At 40.3% G+C, this 10,568-nt stretch overlaps 1 protein-coding gene across 1 annotated transcript in view; it reads left to right on the top strand.

The window, feature by feature from the left end:
• Positions 1-738: 738 nt before the first annotated feature.
• LOC106086709 (dynein beta chain, ciliary) overlaps positions 739-10,568 on the top strand; it is a 140,119-nt gene continuing 130,289 nt past the window's right edge. The window contains exons 1-3 of the mRNA XM_059361391.1: positions 739-999; positions 9,691-9,871; positions 9,920-10,311. Coding sequence (XP_059217374.1) covers positions 739-999; positions 9,691-9,871; positions 9,920-10,311 — 834 coding nt within the window. The remainder of the gene's footprint in view (positions 1,000-9,690; positions 9,872-9,919; positions 10,312-10,568) is intronic.

Here is a 10,568-nt window from a genome sequence, read left to right as displayed (position 1 = left end):
TGAAGAACACTGGAAGCCATCGTGTAACGCTGTGTGCTGGATTGAATGAGTGAGTGGGAGCAAATGCCTGTCAGCCAACCAACCGGGCTAACAGCCTGCCTTTATGCAGAAATGAATTTCGAATAAAACTTCCAAGCCAAGCGGAAATTGCCAACATTTAGAGCTGCCACAAACTTGTTCTAATTAATCGAACAAATATAACCACCGCCCTTTTGCCTCTAAAGCCAAGGGGGAAGTTTTGCAATGGCTCAATCTCTTGAGTAGGTTCATAATGTGATTCCGACAGCCTAAGGCTGTTTGCTGCTACAGAAGATTAGAATTTAGCTGAAAGGCCCAGGAAGGCTTACGGAGGTGCACACGAAGGAATAAGGAAGCAGCAACGAACCATGTGTAAAGGCAGTTTTTAATGGAGTTTTTGTTTTAATTTCTGCACGAGAATTTGAAGTTTGATCGATACACAATTGAAGGGTATACGCGGTGCATGTGGGCAACATAACTACACGACGAAGGCTAGAATGATGGGGGGGGGGGGGGGGGGCGGAAAAGGGCAGGTCTGCCCTAGCCTTAGGTGGCCGCAGTAGCCACTTTTGCCATGGCATTGCAGGTCATTTATCCTGTAAATGCAGGTGCTAGTCAAGACGTCCTTGCAGACGTAGTTTAGTGCTCCTGGCAGGAGGTTGTGCTTCCACATTTCCTGAAGTTTGTCTTTGTGTTTGTTACCATTTTCCATTATCTGTGATGGACGAATCTCACCAAAATCTCGGCGATGAGACCGGCAGCAACAACATTCCCACCGCCACGAATAGTAATGGCGGGGATGCCATGCATCCAGTGATGGACAGTTTGCAGCAACCGCCGCACCAACTGTCAGCTCAACGCAACGCAAGCAACGGTCTTGCAAATGATGCCAGATTAGAGTTTATATGCAGTTATACGTTAACCACTTTGCGTCTTAAGCAAGACAAATGGCTCAAGATGTTGGCCACACCGGAATACCAGGTATGTCAGCAGTGTGTATGTATGATGGTTACCTGAAAGCTGATGGCTCCTCTGGAATCCTGAATTCGACTTCCACGTTTCCACTTCCGCTGCAATTGCAATATCAAGGCAATTTATTAAACGAAGATTTTCCCAGCATTTGCAATTTATTCGAAACTTTAGTAATTCCACCATGTCAAGATAGTTTGCGAACAGAGATAAAGAGATGGCGAAAAAGAAAGAAATCTCATAACATCCTGCTGCCCCAAAAGCTTCTCATTTCGGTCTTGGCAAGGTAAAAAAATCCAATTTCCCGCTGATGAAATAGAAGATTTTGGCATGTGGGAGCAATTCATACCGCGAAGGCGGGCTAGGGCGTAAATTTAAATGAAACTGTTGGTAATTGATTACGACCCATGTAGCAGTAGAATATTAGCTACACTTTTGTTAACTAAATTCCCAAAAAAACTAAAGAAAGAAAATTAAGAGTAAGATAACACTGAACACGAAATGCTGGATGAATTGGTACCCTATTGAATTTAATTCCATACAAGTTTGGGTTTAGAGAAATTTTTATACCCTTCACCATTGGATGGGGGTATACTAATTTTGTCATTCTGTTTGTAACTCCTCGAAATATTCGTCTTAGGCCCAATAAAGTGTGATTGTCTTCAGATTACAAGTCGATCTACCCCTGTTTGTCCATCTGTCCGTCCATATGTCGAAAGCACGCTAACTTTCTTAGGAGTAAAGCTAACCGCCTGAAATTTTGCACAAATACTTCTTATTAGTGTAGGTCAGTTGGGATTGTAAATGGGCCATATCGGTCTATGTTTTGACATAGCAGCCATATAAACCTATCTTGTGCCATGACTCCTTGAGTCTCTAGAGGGCGCTATTCCTTTCCGATTACGCTGAAATTTTGCACATATCGTTTTAGTATGACATCCAACAACTGTGCTAATTTTGGTTAAAATCGGTTCATAACCTGGTATAGCTGTCATATAAACCTATGGGGGGTCTTGACCTTTTGACCACAAGAGGGCGCAAATTTTATCCGATTTGGCTAAAGTTTTGCATGACATGTTTTATTACCACTTCCAAGTTGAAATCGGTTCATAACCTGATATAGCTGCCATATAAACCGATCTGGGGTCTTGACGTCTTGAGCCACTAGAGGGCGCAATTCTTATCCGATTCGGCTGATATTTAGCATGACGTGTTTCGTTATGACTTCCAACAACTGTGCTAAGTATGGTTCAAATCGATTCATAACCTGATATAGCTGCCATATAAACCGATCTTGAATCTTTACTTCTTGAGCCACTAGAGGGCGCAATTTTCATCCGGTTTGCCTGAAATTTTGCATGACTTGTTTTATTACGACCTCCAACAACTGTGCTAAGCACAATTTTGGTCCTATCTTTACAAAATTTTGCATGGAGCGTTTTATTCAATGTCCTCATATGTGTGCAAAGATCCATAACAATCGGTCCAGATTTAGATATAGCTCCCATATATATTTTTCATCCGATATGGCCTATTAAGGCTGTAGAATCCACAATTTTGGTCCGATCTTTACAAAATTTGGTATGGGCCGTTTTATTCAACGTCCTCATATGTGTGCAAAGTTCCATAACAATCGATCCAGATTTAGATATAGCTCCCATATACATTTTTGATCCGATATGGCCTTTTAAGGCTCTAGAAGCCACAATTTTGGTCCGATCTCTACAAAAATTTTTTATGAGATTGTTTAGTTGACTTCCCAATACGTGTGCAAAATTTCATCAAAATCGAATCAGATTTAGATAACACTCCAATATATATTTTTATGCGTTTCGACTTTTAAGGCTGTAGAAACCACAATTTTCGTACCATCGTAAGAAAATCGTATATGGTTCTATTCGATATTTCAATAGGCATGCAAAATTAAAGTCGGACAAAATTTGGATATAAGTGCTGACTATTAAAAGTATTGGGTTGCCCAAAAAGTAATTGCGGATTTTTCATATAGTCGGCGTTGACAAATTTTTTCACAGCTTGTGACTCTGTAATTGCATTCTTTCTTCTGTCAGTTATCAGCTGTTACTTTTAGCTTGCTTTAGAAAAAAAGTGTAAAAAACGTATATTTGATTAAAGTTCATTCTAAGTTTTATTAAAAATTCATTTACTTTCTTTTAAAAAATCCGCAATTACTTTTTGGGCAACCCAATATTACGTATAGTCGGTGGTGTAGGGTATTATATAGCCGGCTCCGCCCGACTTTCGCCTTTCTTTACTGGTTTTCATTTATCCTTAGTTTGCCTAAAAAGAGATACCGGAAAAAAAAAACTCGACAAATGCGATCCATGGTGGAGGGTATATAAGATTTGGCCCGACCGAACTTAGCACGCTCTTATTTGTTTTTATTATACCCTACACCACTACTGTGGTACAGGGCATTTGATCATTTGTTTGTAACACCCCATTGAAAAGTATACCGAGGGACTCAGAATCACTCTCCGATTCGATTAAGCTATGTCCGTCTGTCTGTCCGGTTATCTGTCCAATTAGCTTATTGAAATTGGAAAAATCGTTTAAGATTTAGATATAGCGCCCATATGTATGTTCGTCCAGTTTGCAGTAATTATGGAATAAAATCGTCATTTCTTAACCGATTCTCTCTAAATTTAGCACGAATTTCTCATGACTTCTTTGGAGAAATTTTCTCTGAAAAACTGAAATATTGTCTTAGAGAAAATTTCACAGAAATTTTGTCTACGGAGAAAATTTCACAAAAATTTTGTCTACAGAGAAAATTTCACTGAAATTTTGTCTTCAGAGACAATTATCCAGAAATTTTGTCTTCAGAGAAAATTTCACTGAAATTTCGTCTGTAGAAAATTTCACTGAAATTTCGTCTGTAGAAAATTTCACTGAAATTTCGTCTTTAGAAAATTTCACTGTAATTTTGTCTTTAGAGAAAACTTCACCGAAGTTTTGTCTTAGGGAAAATTTTACTGAAACTTTGTCTTGGGAAAATTTCACTGAAATAGTGTCTTTAGGGAAAATTTCACTGAAATTGCGTCTTTAGGGAAAATTTCACCGAAATTTTATCTTTAGGGAAAACTTCACTGAAATGTATCTATAGGAAATATTTTACTGAAATTTTGTATTTTAAAGAAATTTTTTCTTTAGAGAAAATTTCACTGAAATTTTGTCTTTAGGAAAATTTCACTTAAATTATTTTCTTTAGTGAAAATTTCACTGAATTTTCGTCTTTAGAGAAAATTGCACTGAAATTTTGTCTTTAGAGAAAATTTCACTGAATTTTTTTATTTAAAGAAAATTTCACTGAAATTTTTTCTTTAAAGAAAATTTGACTTTACGGAAATTTTTACTGAAATTTTGTCTTTAGGGAAATTTTACTGAATTTTTATACCCACCACCATATGAAGGGGGTATACTAATCTAGTCATTCCGTTTGTAACTTCTCGAAATATTCATCTAGGACCCCATAAAGTATATATATTCTTGATCGTCTCGTCATTTTGAGTCGAACTAGCCATGTCCGTCCGTCTGTCGAAATCATGATAGCGGTCGAACGCGTAAAGCTAGCCGCTTGAAATTTTGCACAGATACTATGTCTTGATGTAGGTCATTGGGGATTGCTAATGGGCCATATCGGCTCAGATTTGGATATAGCTCCCATATAAACCGATCTCCAGAATTGACATCTCGAGACCCTGGAAGCCGCAAGTTTTGTCCGATTTGGCTGAAATTTTGCATATGGTGTTATATTATGACTTCCAACAACTGTGCTAAGTACGGTGAAAATCGGTCAAGAACCTGATATGGCTCCCATATAAACCGATATCCCGAGTTGACTTCCTGAGCCCTTGAAAGCCTCAATTTTCATCCGATTTGGCTGAAATTTCACTTTCAATAACTGAGCCAAGTACCGTTCGAATCGGTCTATAACCTGATATAGCTCCCATATAAACCGATCTTCCGATTTGACTTCTTTAGCTTCTGGAAGCCACACTCTTCATCTGATTTGGCTCAAATCTTGCAGATAATGTTCTGCTATGACTTCCAACAATTGCGCCAAGTACTGTTCAAATCGGTCTATAACCTGATGTAGCTCTCATATAAACCGATCTCCCAATTTGACTTCTTGAGCCGCTGGAAACCAAAATTTTCATCCGATTTGGCTGAAATTTTGTATGTGGTGTTATATTACGACTTCCAACAACCTTGCCTAGTACGGTTTAAATCGGCGGATAACCTGATATAGCTCCCATATAAACCGATCTCCCGGTTTGACTTCTTGAGCCCCTGGAAGCCGTAAGTTTTGTCCGATTTGGTTAAAATTTTGCACATAGTGTTCTACCATGGCTTCTAACAATTGTCCCAAGTACTGTTCAAATCGGTTTATAACCTGATATAGCTCCCATATAAGCCGATCTCCCGATTTGACTTCTTGAGCCCTTACAAACCACAATTTTTGTCTGATTTGGCTGAATTTTTGCATGTGGTGTTCCTATATGGTTGCCAACGACTGTGCCATGTACGGTCCGAATCGGTCTTTAACGTGACAAGTCGAAGTTTTGGTCCGATTAGGCTGAAATTTTGCATGCGATGTTCTGATACGACTTCCAACAACTGTGCCGAATACGGCTCAAAACAGTCTATAACCTGATGTAGCTCCCATGTTAACCGGTCTCTCGATCATCCTATTTCGGTTCCTAGAAGCTTTAATTTTTGCTGGTTTGACAAAAGTTTGATATTTAGAATAAAATGATGCCCTTCAACAAAATTTATTTTATACCAGAAACTATGGTAATGGATTCCCAAGATTCGGCCCGGCCGAACTTTGCACGCTTTTACTTCTTTTCTTTCGAAAGGAAAAATTTTATTGAATTTTTACATGTTTCCATCCGCTAAATTAGACAAGTTCTGAATAAAAAGAGAACTTAAATTGGAACTCTTTCTGACACACACAGCAGATGTTATACCGTCTCCTCGACGTTGTCGCAGCTTGAGCAGAAGTAGTTACTTGTCTCTCAGCATGTTTACCGATTTCACAGTAACATGTCATGACGGACACTATGACTGAGATGTCTGTTCTTACTAGAGATAGTAAAGCGGTCAACCTTTTCAAGTCTGGATTTGGCCACCTATTTTTGGAGTGTTCTCAACGCCCACTTTGTGACCATCTGTCATTTGTGGCCCTTCGGACCTGATCCTGAAGTCATATCTTACATGTCGTTGGAAGCATACCCACATATTGCAGTTCCTTTAGAATGAGTCAGGTAGTTCATAGTCTCTGGGATATGCCTGTGGCCCGGCATCCAGAACAGGTGAATTTTGAACTGTTCAGCCATCTCGTTAAGAGATCTGCCACAGCCGAGGGAGGTATTTGATTTCAGAAATATATTTCCTAGAGATTTAATGGATACCTGGTTGTCTGAGAAGATATCTAAGCCATTCGTCACTATTACGACCAGACCAGGCCAAGTTCTTCACCAGTACACCCCAATGCCCATCTGGTTTAGAACCTTCCGTATAACAGTGATATTTAAGTTCCAATGGGTTCTATCAGGAGTAGTGGTATAGTAAAATTTGCAAATTTTGCCGGTTAACACTCCACTAAGGAACAGGGGCAAACTTCTCACATATCAATGAGTGCAGTCCGATTCAAGTTTAAGCTCAATGATAAGGGCCTCCTTTTTATAGCCGAGTCTGAACGGCGTGCCGCAGTGCGACACCTCTTTGGAGAGAAGTTGTATATGGCATAGTGCCTCACAAATGTTGCCAGCAATAGGAGGGAAACACCACAGCTAAAAAATTTTTCTGATGATCTCGCCAGGATTCGAACCCAGGGGTTCAGCATCATAGGCGGACTTGCTAACCTATGCGCTACGGTACCCTCGGTAGTTTTACAGTACAAATTGCAAATTTGCCCATTAACATTCCATTCGGGAACTGGGGCAAACTTCTCACATAGCAATGACAGCTGTCCGATGCAAGATATAATCTCAATGATGAGGAACCTCATTTTTATAGCCGAGTCAGAAAGGCGTGCCGCAGTGCGACATCTCCTTTTAGAGAAGTTCTTAAATGCCTGCCATACCAAATAATTCAGTACCTAACAAATGTCGTCAGCATTAGGAGGGAAAAACCACCGATGGCAATTTTTATACCCTCCACCATAGAATGGGGGTATACTAATTTCGTCATTCTGTTGGTAACTCCTCGAAATATTCGTCTAAGACCCCACAATGTATATAAATTCTTGATCGTCATGACATTTTAAGTCGATCTAGCCATGTCCGTCCGTGTGTCCGTCCGTCCGTCTGTCGAAAGTACGCTAAGGAGTATCGAAGGAATAAAGCTATCCGCTTAAAATTTAGCACAAATACTTCTTTTTAGTGTAGGTCGGTTGGGATTGTAAATGGGCCACATCGGTCTATGGTTTGATATAGCTGCCATATAAACCGATCTGGGGTCTTGACTTCTTGAGCCTCTAGAGGGCGCAATTTCTATCCTATTGGGCTGAAATCTTGCATGAAGGGTTTTGTTATGATTTCCAACAACTGTGTCAATTATGGTTTAAATCTGTCCATAACCTGATATAGCTGTCATATAATCCGATCTGGGTCTTGACATCTTTAGCCTCTAGAGGGCGCAATTTTTATCCGATTTGGTTAAAATTTCGCATGACGTATTTCGTAATGACTTCCTACAACTGTGCCAAATATGGTTCAAATCGGTCCATAACCTGATATAGCTGCCATATAAACCGATCTGGGGTCTTGACTTCTTGAGCCTCAAGGGGGCATAATTATTATCCGATTTGGCTGAAATTTTGTACAACCGCTTCTCCCACGATCTCCAACATACGTGTCATAAATGGTCTGAATCGATCTTTAGCCTTATACAGCTACCATATAAACCGAACTCCCTATTTTACTTTCTGAGCCCCTAAAAGGCAAAATTCTTATTCGATTTGGCTGAAATTTTACACATAGACTTCTACTGTGGCCTCCATCATTCACTTCAATTGGCACAGTTCTTTTCTTGCATCCTTTGTTTGTCTACAAAGAGATACCGGGAAAGAACTCAACAAATGCGATCCAAGGTGGAGGGTATCCATGGTGGAGGGTATATAAGATTCGGCTTGACCGAACTTAACATGCTTTTACTTGTTTCTGATGTTCTCGGCAGGATTTGAACCCAGGCTTTCCGGGCATCGTTGGCGAACATGCTATTCTCAACGCTACGGTGGCCTTTGGTATTCCCGTGGTACAGTACTTTTTAACAAAAAGCTGCTCAGGCAATGTGTAATCCACACTGCCTGGAACAACGAGCATTGTAATAAGGATACCATAATGCCCACAACCTCTTCATGACCAAAAATAAAGCTGTTTTAGCCTTATGGCAGTGGATGTCCCAATCGTGTGGAGCCCTTATAGCTTTCGCCCTGTTGAAGAGTTTTTCGTAAGGTTTCCTTAGAGCCACAAGTTCTGGGGTCCACCATGGCGGTCGCTGTTTGCCCCTTGGTTTGGCTGCAGCACATGGTGACCGAAGCGAGTCATTCAGGGCCTTTGTGATCCACTTCACCATAATGTCTATGTCCTCCATACTCCCTTCCTTTTGACTTCCCACAGAGAAGCTCTTTTTCCCTGCAAAAGCAGCTTCCTACGCTTAAGGCTTGAAAGTGTGTCAGCCAGTAGTAAGACTGATGAATTTCAAGGTTGCCTACTTCTGAATCTCTAGTGCTTGGCGACGGGAGAAGAAAAACTCTTAGACTTTACAAGAATACAGGACCTGTGCCTCACGTTCCCCGTACCCTTGAGTAGGTTATGCCTGGGAATTCTTGGACCACAAACCATTTCTCCACACACCCTTCGTTCTGGGATAAGAACAACGTCAAATCCTCCTGCCATCAGAGGACCTTTAGTGCCGCCAATGTGGACTTAAAATGGTGGAAATTTATCTGCAAAAACCGGACCATAGTAAGGAACCAGATTTCCCACCACTCGTATTCTTAGTCCGCAAGAAGTTCATCCTCACAAGATTCGTTCCATGGTGAGTTTCCTTACACATCAAGGTACACTGAAATCACGCTTCTAAGAAAAATTTCACTACATTTTTATCTTAAGAAGACATTTTGCCGAAATTTCATGGCAAATTTTGTTTTGGGAAAAATTTCACTCAAATGTTCTCCCTTAAGAAAATGTCACTGAATTTTTATTTTTAGGGAAAATTTTCACTGAAAGACTACGGAAAAATCATTCTGACTTAGCCTTGTCTCTCCCTGCAAACGACTTCCGAATAGGTAAGGGTTTTAAACCATGTTTCCTGTTTAGAGGATCAGCTTCTCAATCTCCAATAAACCGGTCAACCGTTCTTTTGTTAATTCAAGAGCATTTATTTCTGGCCTTTTAATGTCCCCTTAGTTCCATTATTTTTGTGCAAACTTAATTTTCATCAAATACCCAGTTGAACTGTAACACATATCAAATAACGATTGCATGTCCTCCCCTTCTAGTAAAAAAAAAAAAGAATGTCCTTGATGCGAATTCACTGACAATTCCATTTCCAATCAATCGCTCCAAAACTACATTACAAGTGTCCATTGTCCATCGCCACCAATTAGGGAGATTGTAATGCAATGCCCGGCTTCGGCATTTTTTTTCACAATTTTCCCCCTTAATTTTACAGCTCGTTTTGTCGGATTGGTTGAACAATACGCAAAGGCGTATTTTGGTTATGACACTCAATCCGGCTGGACTACTAATTCCGAAAAGCTCCATCAGTGATTTGTATCAAAACTATGCTGCCGTGGTGCAAGTGGCAAAAAACCCCATTACGCACACCACCACCCTAACGAGTGAGGAGGTGCGTCCTGGAGCAGAGGCAACGACATCAACATTTAGCAATACCACCACAGCTGCAGCTACATTGGCAGCAAGTGTAGCCATGACACCATTGGCAGCCGCCACTGTAATGATGGCACCTCTGCCACCACCCTCGAGTAGTTTTTCCACTCTGGATGGGGTACCGCGTGGCAAGTGTGCTTATTTTCTGCGTCATGAATTGCAACAGGAGGATAACAGCAAAATCGCAAGCGGCAGCAGCTGCAGCAGCAGCAGAAGTAGCGGCACTAAGCACATCATCTGTGGCGATTTTCCAGTGCACAGTAAAATCGATACGCTGCTCATCCTGTTCGATGAAATCCTTCAACCGCTGTTGATGAATCCACACAATCGCAGATTATGGCCCGATATGGTGGGCAAGGATTTGAACAATCGCATGAAGGATGTGCGCAATACGCTAACAGAGGTAATTTTCCATGTTTTAGAGAGCTCGCAGGGCATTGCCCAGAGGAAAGGGGGGCATGTCGTTTTTAGGTTGTTAAATAGTTGGCTTTGCACAAAAGTGTCATCGCACAGACAGTGGTTCCGAAATATGAAAATTGTATGTAATTTTTTTTAAATCTATGGAAATTTTGACATTTTTTTTTCTTATAAAAATTAATTTTTTAAAATTAACTTTTAAAAATTTTGTCAAAATTTTACTTTCTAAATTTTTTTCCTACT

This window comes from Stomoxys calcitrans, chromosome 2 (genome assembly GCF_963082655.1).
Source record: "Stomoxys calcitrans chromosome 2, idStoCalc2.1, whole genome shotgun sequence".
In the NCBI taxonomy this organism is placed as follows: Eukaryota; Metazoa; Arthropoda; class Insecta; order Diptera; family Muscidae; genus Stomoxys; species Stomoxys calcitrans.
Note: the sequence above shows the minus strand (reverse complement) of the source record. Positions and strands in the feature narration are given on the sequence as shown.